Source organism: Nannobrachium achirus (genome assembly GCF_963921795.1).
Source record: "Nannobrachium achirus genome assembly, chromosome: 18".
Lineage (NCBI taxonomy): Eukaryota > Metazoa > Chordata > Actinopteri > Myctophiformes > Myctophidae > Nannobrachium > Nannobrachium achirus.
Window position 1 is genome coordinate 8,778,103 of NC_137825.1, and position 16,929 is coordinate 8,795,031.

Below are 16,929 nucleotides of genomic sequence, written 5' to 3' on the forward strand. Positions count from 1 at the left end.
TGTTGAAAGAATTGCCCTCTCTGTGTTGAAATATACATACCGTAAACCACATCTCCAGTATTCACTTGATTATGCTTAGTTTAGTGTGGTATCAAGTACCGAAAATAGCCGACCTCCAAGCTCACAATGTGTCCCGGCGTGACACGTTGTGAGCTTGGAGGTCTGCTATTTTCGATATTTTCACCAAAAGGCCAAGAAATTCTAGCCCTTGCCTCTTTAACATTCCCTGCTCATTTCCCAATACAGATGTAAATTCTATACCCTAATAATGAATAGTTTAAGTTAACCTGGCCTCCTATTTTGGGCATTATTAGGTGACATTTTTAAAGAACTTTCCTGCAGTTGGACCTCAAAGTTCATCACAACGTATTAAATAGCTGCCACAGCAGCAGGTGTATCCAGAGATGGAAGAGTTGCTGAATGTTTTAGTTCAGAACAGACTGCCATCAAACCCAATAGCAGGGGTCAGCAACCTTCTTTGAAATGAAGTGCCATGTTTGTATTTTCTAGATAATCAGTGTGCCATGTCAACATGCACCCCATCCACAATGCCCACATATTTTGATTGTCAGGAGATTGTTATAACGATCATTAGACTCTCCCTGACTCCCTCCCCAGTCAAAGTTCAGAGTTTTAATGAATGTAGAATTATGTGCAAGGATCTAATTTGCTGCAAATTAGGTGACTTAATTGACAATGTTTAAAACTATATTTTGATTTTAAAATAAATATCCTCTCTCACACACTTCTACCAGTGTGCCAGTGATCACCCGCCCCTGTGCCAATGTTGGCATAAGGGTTGTTAAGTATGACATCATTTTGTAGGCAGAGGAGAATTTCTGCCCCCAGTTTCCGTGAATCTTTTTACTATTTTTACTATTTACACATTTTTCTTCTCTTTGTTGTTGAAAGGAAAGTGTTAGAATTATACTTTAGTCGTTATTTTTGTCTCGGATCTGTTGAAAATAGCGAGGGACAGAAAATGCTCTGGGGGCAGATTCTCCTCTGCCTACAAAATGATGTCACGGCTTAAAAGCCCTATGACATTTTACATGACGATTAACTGTCACTCAAATAATTGCGATTAACGATTTAATTGTCGTTGACAATTACATTTCTGTTTGGCTTTTAGGCTTTGAAGTTGCACATGGTAGATATGACACACAACCTAAATATACAAAGAAATTACTGACATATTTGACAACTTTAGTCTTAAAAAAGAACATTGAAATAGCCGATCTACAAGCTCACAATGCGTCGCGATGCGACGCGTTGTGAGCTTGTAGATCTGCTATTTCCACTTTTTTTTCGTTTAAAAAGATATATATGAACATTTTTCAACATGGAAACGATTATGACGATTATGAAAAATAATCACGATAATGTCAAATAATCACGACAAACTGGAACCGTGGGAAGCGGTAGAGGAGCAGATGGGTATGACGGGGCCTTGGTCACAGGAGGAGACACAGCTGTAGAGGAGCAGACGGGTATGACGGGGCCTTGGTCACAGGAGGAGACACAGCTGTAGAGGAGCAGATGGGTATGACGGGGCCTTGGTCACAGGAGGAGACACAGCTGTAGAGGAGCAGACGGGTATGACAGGGCCTTGGTCACAGGAGGAGACACAGCTGTAGAGGAGCAGACGGGTATGACGGGGCCTTGGTCACAGGAGGAGACACAGCTGTAGAGGAGCAGACGGGTATGACGGGGCCTTGGTCACAGGAGGAGACACAGCTGTAGAGGAACAGACGGGTATGACGGGGCCTTGGTCACAGGAGGAGACACAGCTGTAGAGGAGCAGACGGGTATGACGGGGCCTTGGTCACAGGAGGAGACACAGCTGTAGAGGAGCAGACGGGTATGACGGGGCCTTGGTCACAGGAGGAGACACAGCTGTAGAGGAGCAGACGGGTATGACGGGGCCTTGGTCACAGGAGGAGACACAGCTGTAGAGGAGCAGACGGGTATGACGGGGCCTTGGTCACAGGAGGAGACACAGCTGTAGAGGAGCAGACGGGTATGACGGGGCCTTGGTCACAGGAGGAGACACAGCTGTAGAGGAGCAGACGGGTATGACGGGGCCTTGGTCACAGGAGGAGACACAGCTGTAGAGGAGCAGACGGGTATGACGGGGCCTTGGTCACAGGAGGAGACACAGCTGTAGAGGAGCAGACGGGTATGACGGGGCCTTGGTCACAGGAGGAGACACAGCTGTAGAGGAGCAGACGGGTATGACGGGGCCTTGGTCACAGGAGGAGACACAGCTGTAGAGGAGCAGACGGGTATGACGGGGCCTTGGTCACAGGAGGAGACACAGCTGTAGAGGAGCAGACGGGTATGACGGGGCCTTGGTCACAGGAGGAGACACAGCTGTAGAGGAGCAGACGGGTATGACGGGGCCTTGGTCACAGGAGGAGACACAGCTCTAGAGGAGCAGACGGATATGACGGGGCCTTGGTCACAGGAGGAGACACAGCTGTAGAGGAGCAGACGGGTATGACGGGGGCCTTGGTCACAGGAGGAGACACAGCTGTAGAGGAGCAGACGGGTATGACGGGGGCCTTGGTCACAGGAGGAGACACAGCTGTAGAGGAGCAGACGGGTATGACGGGGGCCTTGGTCACAGGAGGAGACACAGCTGTAGAGGAACAGACAGGTATGACGGGGCCTTGGTCACAGGAGGAGACACAGCTGTAGAGGAGCAGACGGGTATGACGGGGCCTTGGTCACAGGAGGAGACACAGCTGTAGAGGAGCAGATGGGTATGACGGGGCCTTGGTCACAGGAGGAGACACAGCTGTAGAGGAGCAGACGGGTATGACAGGGCCTTGGTCACAGGAGGAGACACAGCTGTAGAGGAGCAGACGGGTATGACGGGGCCTTGGTCACAGGAGGAGACACAGCTGTAGAGGAGCAGACGGGTATGACGGGGCCTTGGTCACAGGAGGAGACACAGCTGTAGAGGAACAGACGGGTATGACGGGGCCTTGGTCACAGGAGGAGACACAGCTGTAGAGGAGCAGACGGGTATGACGGGGCCTTGGTCACAGGAGGAGACACAGCTGTAGAGGAGCAGACGGGTATGACGGGGCCTTGGTCACAGGAGGAGACACAGCTGTAGAGGAGCAGACGGGTATGACGGGGCCTTGGTCACAGGAGGAGACACAGCTGTAGAGGAGCAGACGGGTATGACGGGGCCTTGGTCACAGGAGGAGACACAGCTGTAGAGGAGCAGACGGGTATGACGGGGCCTTGGTCACAGGAGGAGACACAGCTGTAGAGGAGCAGACGGGTATGACGGGGCCTTGGTCACAGGAGGAGACACAGCTGTAGAGGAGCAGACGGGTATGACGGGGCCTTGGTCACAGGAGGAGACACAGCTGTAGAGGAGCAGACGGGTATGACGGGGCCTTGGTCACAGGAGGAGACACAGCTGTAGAGGAGCAGACGGGTATGACGGGGCCTTGGTCACAGGAGGAGACACAGCTGTAGAGGAGCAGACGGGTATGACGGGGCCTTGGTCACAGGAGGAGACACAGCTGTAGAGGAGCAGACGGGTATGACGGGGCCTTGGTCACAGGAGGAGACACAGCTGTAGAGGAGCAGACGGGTATGACGGGGCCTTGGTCACAGGAGGAGACACAGCTCTAGAGGAGCAGACGGATATGACGGGGCCTTGGTCACAGGAGGAGACACAGCTGTAGAGGAGCAGACGGGTATGACGGGGGCCTTGGTCACAGGAGGAGACACAGCTGTAGAGGAGCAGACGGGTATGACGGGGGCCTTGGTCACAGGAGGAGACACAGCTGTAGAGGAGCAGACGGGTATGACGGGGGCCTTGGTCACAGGAGGAGACACAGCTGTAGAGGAGCAGACGGGTATGACGGGGCCTTGGTCACAGGAGGAGACACAGCTGTAGAGGAGCAGACGGGTATGACGGGGCCTTGGTCACAGGAGGAGACACAGCTGTAGAGGAACAGACGGGTATGACGGGGCCTTGGTCACAGGAGGAGACACAGCTGTAGAGGAGCAGACGGGTATGACGGGGGCCTTGGTCACAGGAGGAGACACAGCTGTAGAGGAGCAGACGGGTATGACGGGGCCTTGGTCACAGGAGGAGACACAGCTGTAGAGGAGCAGATGGGTATGACGGGGCCTTGGTCACAGGAGGAGACACAGCTGTAGAGGAGCAGACGGGTATGACGGGGCCTTGGTCACAGGAGGAGACACAGCTGTAGAGGAGCAGACGGGTATGACGGGGCCTTGGTCACAGGAGGAGACACAGCTGTAGAGGAGCAGACAGGTATGACGGGGCCTTGGTCACAGGAGGAGACACAGCTGTAGAGGAGCAGACAGGTATGACGGGGCCTTGGTCACAGGAGGAGACACAGCTGTAGAGGAGCAGACAGGTATGACGGGGCCTTGGTCACAGGAGGAGACACAGCTGTAGAGGAGCAGACAGGTATGACGGGGCCTTGGTCACAGGAGGAGACACAGCTGTAGAGGAGCAGACAGGTATGACGGGGCCTTGGTCACAGGAGGAGACACAGCTGTAGAGGAGCAGACGGGTATGACGGGGGCTTGGTCACAGGAGGAGACACAGCTGTAGAGGAGCAGACGGGTATGACGGGGCCTTGGTCACAGGAGGAGACACAGCTGTAGAGGAGCAGACGGGTATGACGGGGGCCTTGGTCACAGGAGGAGACACAGCTGTAGAGGAGCAGACAGGTATGACGGGGCCTTGGTCACAGGAGGAGACACAGCTGTAGAGGAGCAGACGGGTATGACGGGGCCTTGGTCACAGGAGGAGACACAGCTGTAGAGGAGCAGACGGGTATGACGGGGGCCTTGGTCACAGGAGGAGACACAGCTGTAGAGGAGCAGACGGGTATGACGGGGCCTTGGTCACAGGAGGAGACACAGCTGTAGAGGAACAGACTGGTATGACGGGGCCTTGGTCACAGGAGGAGACACAGCTGTAGAGGAGCAGACGGGTATGACGGGGCCTTGGTCACAGGAGGAGACACAGCTGTAGAGGAGCAGACGGGTATGACGGGGCCTTGGTCACAGGAGGAGACACAGCTGTAGAGGAGCAGACGGGTATGACGGGGCCTTGGTCACAGGAGGAGACACAGCTGTAGAGGAACAGATGGGTATGACGGGGGCCTTGGTCACAGGAGGAGACACAGCTGTAGAGGAGCAGACGGGTATGACGGGGCCTTGGTCACAGGAGGAGACACAGCTGTAGAGGAACAGACAGGTATGACGGGGCCTTGGTCACAGGAGGAGACACAGCTGTAGAGGAACAGACAGGTATGACGGGGCCTTGGTCACAGGAGGAGACACAGCTGTAGAGGAGCAGACGGGTATGATGGGGGCCTTGGTCACAGGAGGAGACACAGCTGTAGAGGAACAGACAGGTATGACGGGGCCTTGGTCACAGGAGGAGACACAGCTGTAGAGGAGCAGACGGGTATGACGGGGGCCTTGGTCACAGGAGGAGACACAGCTGTAGAGGAACAGACGGGTATGACGGGGCCTTGGTCACAGGAGGAGACACAGCTGTAGAGGAACAGACGGGTATGACGGGGCCTTGGTCACAGGAGGAGACACAGCTGTAGAGGAGCAGACGGGTATGACGGGGCCTTGGTCACAGGAGGAGACACAGCTGTAGAGGAGCAGACGGGTATGACGGGGCCTTGGTCACAGGAGGAGACACAGCTGTAGAGGAGCAGACGGGTATGACGGGGCCTTGGTCACAGGAGGAGACACAGCTGTAGAGGAGCAGACGGGTATGACGGGGCCTTGGTCACAGGAGGAGACACAGCTGTAGAGGAGCAGACGGGTATGACGGGGCCTTGGTCACAGGAGGAGACACAGCTGTAGAGGAGCAGACGGGTATGACGGGGCCTTGGTCACAGGAGGAGACACAGCTGTAGAGGAGCAGACGGGTATGACGGGGCCTTGGTCACAGGAGGAGACACAGCTGTAGAGGAGCAGACGGGTATGACGGGGCCTTGGTCACAGGAGGAGACACAGCTGTAGAGGAGCAGACGGGTATGACGGGGCCTTGGTCACAGGAGGAGACACAGCTGTAGAGGAGCAGACGGGTATGACGGGGCCTTGGTCACAGGAGGAGACACAGCTGTAGAGGAGCAGACGGGTATGACGGGGGCTTGGTCACAGGAGGAGACACAGCTGTAGAGGAGCAGACGGGTATGACGGGGCCTTGGTCACAGGAGGAGACACAGCTGTAGAGGAGCAGACGGGTATGACGGGGCCTTGGTCACAGGAGGAGACACAGCTGTAGAGGAGCAGACGGGTATGACGGGGCCTTGGTCACAGGAGGAGACACAGCTGTAGAGGAGCAGATGGGTATGACGGGGCCTTGGTCACAGGAGGAGACACAGCTGTAGAGGAGCAGACGGGTATGACGGGGCCTTGGTCACAGGAGGAGACACAGCTGTAGAGGAACAGATGGGTATGACGGGGGCCTTGGTCACAGGAGGAGACACAGCTGTAGAGGAACAGATGGGTATGACGGGGGCCTTGGTCACAGGAGGAGACACAGCTGTAGAGGAGCAGATGGGTATGACGGGGCCTTGGTCACAGGAGGAGACACAGCTGTAGAGGAGCAGACGGGTATGACGGGGCCTTGGTCACAGGAGGAGACACAGCTGTAGAGGAGCAGACGGGTATGACGGGGCCTTGGTCACAGGAGGAGACACAGCTGTAGAGGAGCAGACGGGTATGACGGGGCCTTGGTCACAGGAGGAGACACAGCTGTAGAGGAGCAGACGGGTATGACGGGGGCCTTGGTCACAGGAGGAGACACAGCTGTAGAGGAGCAGACGGGTATGACGGGGCCTTGGTCACAGGAGGAGACACAGCTGTAGAGGAGCAGACGGGTATGACGGGGCCTTGGTCACAGGAGGAGACACAGCTGTAGAGGAGCAGACGGGTATGACGGGGCCTTGGTCACAGGAGGAGACACAGCTGTAGAGGAGCAGACGGGTATGACGGGGCCTTGGTCACAGGAGGAGACACAGCTGTAGAGGAGCAGACGGGTATGACGGGGGCTTGGTCACAGGAGGAGACACAGCTGGGAGTGTGCAGAGAACAATGGGGGGGTGACAGGTGGAACATGGGGGCTGAGTGGGCCATATACCTGGGAGAGGGAGGGGGACCAGAACATGGGGGGTGACAGGTGGAACATAGGGCTGTGTGGGCCGTATACCTGGGAGAGGGAGGGGGACCAGAACATGGGGGGTGACAGGTGGAACATGGGGGCTGAGTGGGCCGTATACCTGGGAGAGGGAGGGGTACCAGAACATGGGGGGTGACAGGTGGAACATGGGGGCTGAGTGGGCCGTATACCTGGGAGAGGGAGGGGTACCAGAACATGACACAATGCAAACACAAAGGGACACTCAAATGTCCCAAACATATTAGTCAGTTTAATAAATCTAACTGAAATAACTCATGAGCTTCTAGATCTGCTATTTGTGGTTAAATGTCTGGGGATTGAAAAAAGGTTCACATCTGGGGAGATTTCAGCTATTGTATAAGAAAGGGGTTCCAAGGGGGGGAAAAAAGCACTGGTTTGGTCAATGTGTGCCAACATCAGATTGTGCCTGAAGCATAGCATTGACCACTTAAACCCCCATACACCAGGGGTTTTCAAAGTGGGTGACGGGGCACCCTGGGGTGCCGTGACGTCAGTCCAGGGGTGCTGCGAGATAATTTGATAATATTTGGAATTTATTTGGACACTTGCAAAAATATTTACTATCATTTTAAACTTGAAGTACAAAGTTATTTTCAGTCAGTTCTAACCAAAATGTTATCTCAACGTTTTCCTCGCAACATAATCACAAAAATATCGTCACTGTCGGGCAGAAAACTTGTATTTCCAAGTTTCAAATGCGTACGTCTTTTGGTAAAGCAAAGCCCTGCTTCATCATACAAGACTGTCACACAAAACTAATGAAAACAGCTGATCTACAAGCACACAACACCTCGCATCGTGAGGCGTTGTGTGCTTGTAGATCTGCTGTTTTCACTAGTTTAGTAAATGTTTTAGATGATGAATACAAAACGAACGGTTTTGGACATAACAAGGTTTCCATCCGACAACGACGATATGCTATACATATAAGGTGCTGGGAGTGAAAATTATAATGTAGGGGTGCCTCGGATTAAAAGGATATTTATGGGGTGCCCTGAGACAAAAATGTTTGGGAACCCCTGCCATACACTGCAACCATGTTGCAGACATTTCACACATGTCAGAAATGCCAGCATCCCGTTAACTTCCTGTCTATAGGAGTGAAGGGCTGTATCGAACTTCCTTGTTTTTCAAAGCATCTGGGCCCAAAGCGTATATAATGAAAGCCACTGTCGTATCATAGAGTTGTGTTTAAAAACACAAGTTCCAGATTGCTGCGTTAAGTTCTGTGGCTTTGCCGTTGCCGAGATTGTTTTGCTGTGATTGGCACTTTTGTTGAACGTGTTCGACGTGAGTCTGGTGAATGTACTCTGGTCGTCATTAAAGTGAGAATATGTGCTTTCTGAAAGAGACGTTTTGATAGCTTTCTCTGTTTATTAAATGAGTCTACGGGCAGAAGTGAAGAGCAGCGCTTCGTTAGTTTCTATCGAACTGTTTTCCCCGTCGTTGCAGACTCTCTCAGACACTTCATGTTTTTGGGCTTTGCTTGTACGAGTGTGTCATTCTCCTCCTCAATGGATTCATCAATTCAGCGTTTGTGCAGAAATAACAGCTTGTTATCTCTGTCTGAGACGCTGCCTCGCCGTTCACTGTGTGCTGCCTGTCGGGTTGGTTTCTGAAATTGGCTGAAGGTGAAGCCGTAATAGTCTTTAAACCCCAGTGGTTCTTAAGCAGTGGTCCACGGACCGCTAGTGGCCCGTGGCGTGATTACAACTCTTTTGTGCCAAGTTTTATTAAAGAGGCAGTGCCATAGTTTTGTACTTTTTCTGGTTTTCATGTGTCTATGAGGTTGACAGTACTTCATTAGACCCTCTGGCGTGGTTGTTATGAGCAATTATGTATTCCCTTTGTATTTGGGGTTTCTTCCTGGAGGCTGACACATGCCAATCCAACAAACACAGATAAAATGACATCATATAATCATTCCCTCCCCGCTAAGGCGCTCATTTGTATCGCCCGATAATTAGTTTTCTTGTTCACATCTGTCCTTCTTAATGGCAGCGATGTCTCCATAGAGTTTTGCCAATAATTGGCGTCCGTAAAAAGGCAAAAAGATCTGCTATTTTAGAAAAATCGTGAACATTTGTGCACGTCTTATATTGACCCGATGCTATAAAACTCATGTTTCTATCATCAGTGGTTCTCAAACCTTTTCATGTCTAGGACCCCAAACATTATTGGCCACAGACCCCCAACTCAAAATAGGCCTATGTTGTTCCAGGGACCCCCCCAGAAGCAAAGATTTGAGTTACAAAGGTTTGCTTTGAAAAATGATATATTATGTAAAGATTTGAATATATGAGTGCCGTGCTATGAGCTTGTATATCTGCTATTTTTTAATAGTTAAATCATAAAATGGTTCCAGGTCCAGGGTTAAAGAACCACTAAATCTTGACATGAGCCCTGGAGGAACGCAACAACTTTGAGGAGAGTTTCAAAGCTTATATAGAGCTCTCTTCAGGTTGGCCCTGCACTAATGATGACATCTGGAACATACAGTATACACCTCACCTCACCACCAATAGCTGTCTACGAACAGACAACACAAGCTGTGTGCTGTGAGCAGCTGGGTGGGGTCCGGGTGGTCCCTGGCAGGAGTCTTTGAACATAATCTGGTGGTCCAGACTTGAGAAAAGTATAAGGAACTGATCTGACCGCATAAACCGGAATGTTTGGAACTGGAGAACATGCTTTAATACACCCAACCCCTCCCTTTCAATGTACAGGTGGTCTTCACATCATGATATAATCCCTGTGTCAGGGACAGGGTTACAGGGTTCTGTGATAAACGTCCAGGGTGCCTCAGAATACTTACGTTTTACCACTTTTACCTAGTAAAACTAGTCTCGCGTGGCCAGACTGTTGACTCCGCGATTTGGAAATGCTCCCGTCATACAGTCTGGTGCATCGAAAGAAGAACGATGAGTACTGGTTAAAGCGGAAGTGAAGCCTCCTCGTCACTTCCGTTTCCGTCTCACATCGCACACATTTATCATTATATAAATAAAAATCATATAATCATGTTTAGCTTGCTGCTTAGCAGAAATGACATTTTAAAATATATTTTCTTGAACGGTAATGCCCGTTTCCATTACTCGCCGTTCGGGAGCTGCTGTTCCAGACTCTATATAGCATTCAGAGATTGTGGAATAGTTGTCTGGCTACGCGAGACTAGCCTCGCAACAGCCAGACTCTCCCAGGGGAGAGTCTGGCCTTTTGATTGGAAATTGAGAAACCTATTTCTCATAAAGAGACTCTATGGGAGGAGTACCAGACCGAGAAAGGAAGCACATTGGTGATGACGTAACTCGGGATGGCTTGCGAGGCTAACGCGAGACCTGACCTACAGTTGCGCTGTACTTGGTGCAATCTTTTTCAGCCTACAGTGCAGCAAGTCTCTTAACCAAAAATAGCAGATCTACAAGCTCACAACGCGTTGTGAGCTTGTAGAATGGCTATTTTTTGTGAATGTTCCCCCCAGAATAGGGATGCTGATGGGGTTTAGATGGTTAAGCGCCAAGTATAAAAATGATTTGGCTCTGTTTTCATGGAAACCGATATCCTCTCAAGTCTCCCTTGTGACATACTGTATCCTAGGGGGAAAGATTTACATAGCCTATTTGACATACATATAAGGTACCATAAAGTAACAATATAATTCAGGGCTGCCATGGATGAAAACATTATAGAAGTTAACGGCAAATCGAGTGGCAAAGTGAGTTTAACATCGGTTAATGCAATCAGATAAGGATGTATGGGCTGTCAAGGACAGAAAGTATTTTTTGCCACTCAGTAGGTGTTCCCGCATAACTTCCGGGTTAGATGATGATGTTGCACACATACCTTTTATTTACAGGTGTGTACTAGTATAGGGACTGTATTTTCAGAATATTTGTTTGTTTTACTTCTTCTTGTATGAAAGATTCCTCATTTCCCTTGAAGCACAAGTTATTTGTTTTCATCCTCTTGTTGTCTCTGTTGTTTTAAGTTGTGCCCTCAATTTGTCAAGACTGCTTTTCACCGAGTCGGGATTTCTTTCACTACAAGAGTACAAGACAGACGTAGAATACAATAAAGACATCAAGTAGAATACAGACATCTAGTACAAGACAATACACACAATTTCACGCTCTTCGTCGAGGCTCCTTTCAAGATTAACATTCCAAATTGATGCTTGTTTTTAGTTTTTAGTTTTTTTTTTTTACAAACCTCACTCGCCTGTCACACCGAACAGGGACGTGCACAGAAAGTTAGCGAGGCAGGGGCTGAAATGTCTAAAGGGGCCTTTTGGTGGAAAATAGCAGACCTCCAAGCTCACGACGTGTCGCAGTTGTGAGCTTGGAGGTCGGCTATCGTCGGTGCTTGATACCACGTTGATCTACTGCGAGCATAATCAAGTCAGTACTGGAGATGTGGCGTAACGGCATGGATTTCTACACAGGGCAATTCTTTCAACATAAGGCCAGTTCACCTCCCAATGTATCAATGAATGGACCATTGTAAAGCGCTTTGAGCACTTGGAAAAGCGCCATGAAAATGCAATCCATTATGACATTTATGAAAAAGTTTGATGCAACACAATTGTATACATTGTAAATTATGTAGTGGGGGGTTGATTGATTGATTGAAGACTTTATTAGAAGTTTGCATAGGAAAAGGTACAGTTTCATGACGGTACAGTTCACTGGTACAAGGTCTACTAAAAGGAGATCCATGAAAAGACTAAGCTTATTTCCACAGGAAACCATTAAAGTATCTCATATAACATTGAATGACAGACGAATAGAACACAGTACTATGCAGTAGATATGTAAAGAAAGTAAAATTAAAGAACAAAAAAAAAAGAAAACAGTAAGTCTAAACAAACAGTATATACAAAGAAGGGGCAGGGGAGGGTAGGGCTGGGCTAGGTTTTTTTTTTTTACCAGTTGCGAACGGCTGCCGCCTGTAAGTGGTTTTTCAGGGCAATTTTAAAGGATGCTAGTGATCCACACTCCTTTATGGCCTTCGGTAAGGCTTTCCACATTTTGGTGGTATAGCAGAAGAACGAGTTTGACCCTTTGTTGGTTTTGACTCTGGGTTGAAAGTGATCTGTGGCGCTGCCTCTGGTGTTGTAATTATGGACATCCTTAATGTTTATAAAGTATTTTGACAGGTACTTGGGTATATATAGTGGTGTAGTGTATCTTATACCTGTACATTATGTAGTGGGGGGTCCCTGCTTCATTTCTCTCTCAGCTAAAGGGTTCCTTGGCCTGCAAAAAAAATGAACTCTGCCCTAAACAACTGCACGTTATCTAAAATCCTGTCACTATACTTTGGAGCAACGCCTCTAATCCATACTCAGTTCCCACTGAAGACATTCACAGCCACTTTCAGCACGCCTATCTGTCGCTGTTCACTTGCAAGGCAGCAGTGTTGTGTAGTGTTGTGTAGTGAGTGAAACAAGCCTCTCTCTGTCATTGTTACACAGAGCAGTTAGTTATTCAGCAGCACCTTGGGAGTGCTCTGCAGTGCACTGACTATAAATGCTATACCGCATGCATGGGGATGGAGCTAATTATGCAGCCATTGTTACAAGAATCTCATAAAACTATAATGCAATTCTTATTGACTTGATTCACACGAAAGTGTGCGTGGGTGTGTGCGTGCGTGCGCGTGTGCACGAGGGGGTAGCTCCAATCTTAAGTTGGATCTGTGGGTATTTTGTATTTGTATGGCTTGTATGCAGTAGTGTACTAAATACATTTACTCAAGCTATTTTCAAAATACTTTTCATTCATTTTATACATTTGAAAACGTGTGAAAAGGTACCTTCAGTATAACAACTTACTTTTGGTACTTACTTTTGGGACCAGGTCACCTCTGGGACAACCAGATCTTATTTTATTGTTGTGTGGGACACGATCAACACAATCCTGAATTATTTTTTGTGTTCAATCTGTGTTTTTAGATATGTTAGTATTTCAGCATGCTACAACTGGTCATACGATGCATTTTGCATCATATGACCAGTTGTAGCATGCTGAAATCTACTGAAATACTAAAATATCTAAAAACACAGATTGAACACAAAAAATAACTCAGGATTGTGTTAATCGTGTCCCACACAACAATAAAATAAGATCTGGTTGTCCCAGAGGTGACCTGGTCCTTTAAGTACATTTTGATACCAATACTTTGTTGTACTTTTACTCAAGGAAATGTTGAATTCTGGAGTATTTACTTGCACCAGCAGAGCGTGCAAGTACTGTGATTGGCTGCATATGTGTAGGTAAGGTAGCTGTGTGTGTTTAAGCCCGTAGCCCAATCAGGGACCAGCATTTCTGGCAACGTCATCATTAACAGCCAATGAGGGACCAGCATTCCTGGTGATGCCAGTGGTGAGCGCACCTCATGCCATGGCGCACTCTGCTGGTGCACAAGTAGGCCATACATGGCCATACATGGCCTACTTGTGCACAAGGAGCAAGCTGGCACCTCGACAGAGTGCAGTTCTAGTTCTACATTACAGTATTGATACTTTTACTTAAAGCTGTACTGTGGAAGCTGCTCAACTAGTGGTCAGTAGCGGTATTGCTTTTTTCGGCCGTTTTTCGCCCGGAGTCGCCGCGGACCACCGGAGCGGCGCCGCAAACCACCGCGACCGATACGGATCCGTAGAGGGGTAGAACGTAATTTTCTGAACAGGATTTGGGGAGTAAGAGGTTAAGAATCCTTCACCATCGTAAACACTGCTGCTGAGGGAGGCTACTTCCTGAAGAGACGGCAAGCACGCTGTGATTGGCCGGTAGTGTATCATGTGTGTATGATCCGCGATGTGATTGGCCAACATATACACAACGTTATACGGATGATGCAGATGACGTAATTTTGCCGTGAAATTCTCCCCCCCTCACGGCTCATAGAAAACATATATAAAGAGAAGGCTTTAGAAGCTGAAATTAACGGAGTGGGTGTTCTAAAACTTTAGCAATTTAACAGTTTTTTGTTTTATAAAAAAAGTTACATGGATACATGGCCACTAAATTTCCCCCTTGGGATAATAAAGGTATCTATCTATCTATGTATAACTTTAAGTCAGAAATGTGGGTATACTTAATTGTTCCACCACTGGTTGTATTTCCTAACTCTGTCATCATAGTTCTGGTTGGATAAAGTGCACCACCAAAGTGCCAACATCTCATCCTAACATTAAAATACAGACGTCACACTTTAATACTGCCAGGACTTTCATTAATGTGATGTATAGACGTGTGAAGTGCTTTTAGCGGAGTCATCCTTGAAGCAATTAACTGGATGGGGATTGTGTGCGACTTTGGACAAACATTGTTTGGGGCGTAAAAGCGTGCAATTTTCATACTTCTGAATAGTTTCTGAATTCTAAATAGACATTATTAAGGAAGTGTCTGAGGCGTAACCGCTTTCATGTTGCATTCACTGCTACGTGATTATCAGAAGTGCTCTAAACGTGACGTGAAGACATAACTGAAACAGACCAGTTAAGTCTGTCGACTAAAACTCTTCATCGACTACCTTTTTCCACTGACAAACTAATTAAAAACTAAGCTATGATTACTAAAAGTAAAAATAAATAAATATAAATATATAAATATATTGGCAATTTTGTTGACAAATAAAAACTAGATAAAAATATTAGGGAGGGACTATTGGAGAAGAGATCCAGCTGTCCAAGTCCTCTAATGCTTATGGTTGCCAATATACAAGCTTAGGCCTATACACATATCCCACTTTGTATCTCCATTTTTATTTATTATTGTTTTCCCTTCTGTAAGTTTATGTCCTATTTAATACTGTGCCCCCAGTGTCCTGCGAGTGTTGTATGAGTGTTGTATATGCTATTTTAACTCCCTTTTTATTGTACAAACACTGAAAATGTTAGACAATGTTCACCTATGATAACTAGGCGTGACACAATACTGAACCGAACCGGTATACCAAACCGAATGGCCCTGTACCGAACCAAACAGCCCATACCGAATTAACCGAATTTCTTTATTTTTTTGGGTGTGGCCACATAAAAAACATAATTTTAACTCTTTCTGTACACTTTTTTGGAGAAAATCTTCCTCCTAGTAATCATGTTTTAGGGGGGAAACAAATGATTGCATCCCGTCTTTAAAATTAACTGAACATTTTGGATTCTTTCTTTTTTCATTTTCAATTTGTGCTGTACCGAAACCGTACCGAAACCGTGAGCCAAAAAACGAGATACAGACGCAACCGTGGGCTGACTGAATCATGGCACCCCTAATAATAACATGCCCAGAATAGGTGCGCCAGGTTCAAAGTGTGTCAGTGAGTTTTAGGAATATAGCTTCAAAAGTATTCAGATTGGGTACATATTATATCATTATTTTATGCTTTAACTATTGAAAAATAGCATATACAAGCTTACAGCGCGGCACTGAGTGCCGCGCTGCGAGCTTGTAGATCTGCTAGATTCTATAAGTGTCTTTTGAATCCTTCTAAGGTTTTTTGAAAAACCTATGTTTCTATGTCAGCAATCTAATTACTGGAGCCATCGTCAAAGAAAAGGTCCTTTTCACTTAAATGGAGCTCAGTTAGTCTGTTCTTGAGAGACTACTATGTCAGTGGTTCTCAAACCTTTTCATGTGTAGGACCCCCAAAATGATATTTATTTGTCCACGGACCCCCATTCAACATTTTTAGTTCCAGGGACCACCCCGAAGCAAAATTTGAGTTACAAACGTTTGCTTTGAAAATACACATATTGAAAGATTTGCACACATTTTTATGACTTTTTCTAAAATAGCAGATCTACAAGCTCGCAGCGCGGCACTCGGTGCCGCGCTGTGAGCTTGTATATCTGCTATTTTTCACTGGTTAAAGCATTCAATAATTCTAGGCCTAAATGGGTTAACAAAAGAGCTTGTGACTAAATAATAAATACATTCTTTTTTACTTTCCCTGAAAAATAACAGTTTTGGACATAACAAGGTTTCCACCTGACAGTGCATGACTAGACTGGACTAGACTAACATTAATCATTCCAATAAGTCATTGCATGCCTGGGATTATGTGAGGGATAACAGATACAATACGCTGACATCTGGGCTTCTATTATACTCCCACATACACTTTGTTATCTGTGTGTTTGTTTGTTTTTGTTTGGATTAAAGCTGTCCCTTACACAAAGACACTGTCCTTTATTTGACCAGGAAGTCCTTGTTGACATGAGAAATGTCTTCTATACAAGAGAGGACTGCAGTGACTCAGCCAGGCTTGCTGGAGCCTGTAGAAAACCTTCAGCAGCAATAAGGGTCCAAATGTGCTTTCTTCAGACACATAATACAGTAATAATAATGGCCTGAGGAGCTCCAACCTAACCCAAACGCTTCCGTTTGACTGCTGCTGTGGTACATAAAGTTAAAAATTACACCCGTGTGAACTGAGCGGTGGTTTACCCACCTCATAGATCATGTGTACCGATTTTTGTGACATTTGAAGAAAATATGTAGGAAAAGGAGCAAAAAGTGTGTTTTGGAGAAAATTCAAGATGGCGGAAAATCTATCCTGGCGCAAATGCCTATATGGGGAGATGCGTCTTGACCCAAGGAATCCAGGGAAAAAAGAATTTTAATTTTCCGATCTACGGTTCAAGAGTTACGGGGCAAAACGCAAAGTGGGCCGTTATAGCGCCACCATGAGGCCGA

The 16,929-nt window shown here is 47.5% G+C and overlaps 1 protein-coding gene across 1 annotated transcript in view; it reads right to left on the bottom strand.

Annotated features, from left to right (window-relative positions):
• Positions 1 to 16,929, bottom strand: part of LOC308302847 (GDNF family receptor alpha-1-like) — a gene marked incomplete at both ends in the record, with an annotated part of 127,567 nt that overhangs the window by 98,615 nt on the left and 12,023 nt on the right. The window contains 3 exons of the mRNA XM_080747165.1: positions 6,453 to 6,551; positions 7,172 to 7,240; positions 7,311 to 7,380. Coding sequence (XP_080603291.1) covers positions 6,453 to 6,551; positions 7,172 to 7,240; positions 7,311 to 7,380 — 238 coding nt within the window. The remainder of the gene's footprint in view (positions 1 to 6,452; positions 6,552 to 7,171; positions 7,241 to 7,310; positions 7,381 to 16,929) is intronic.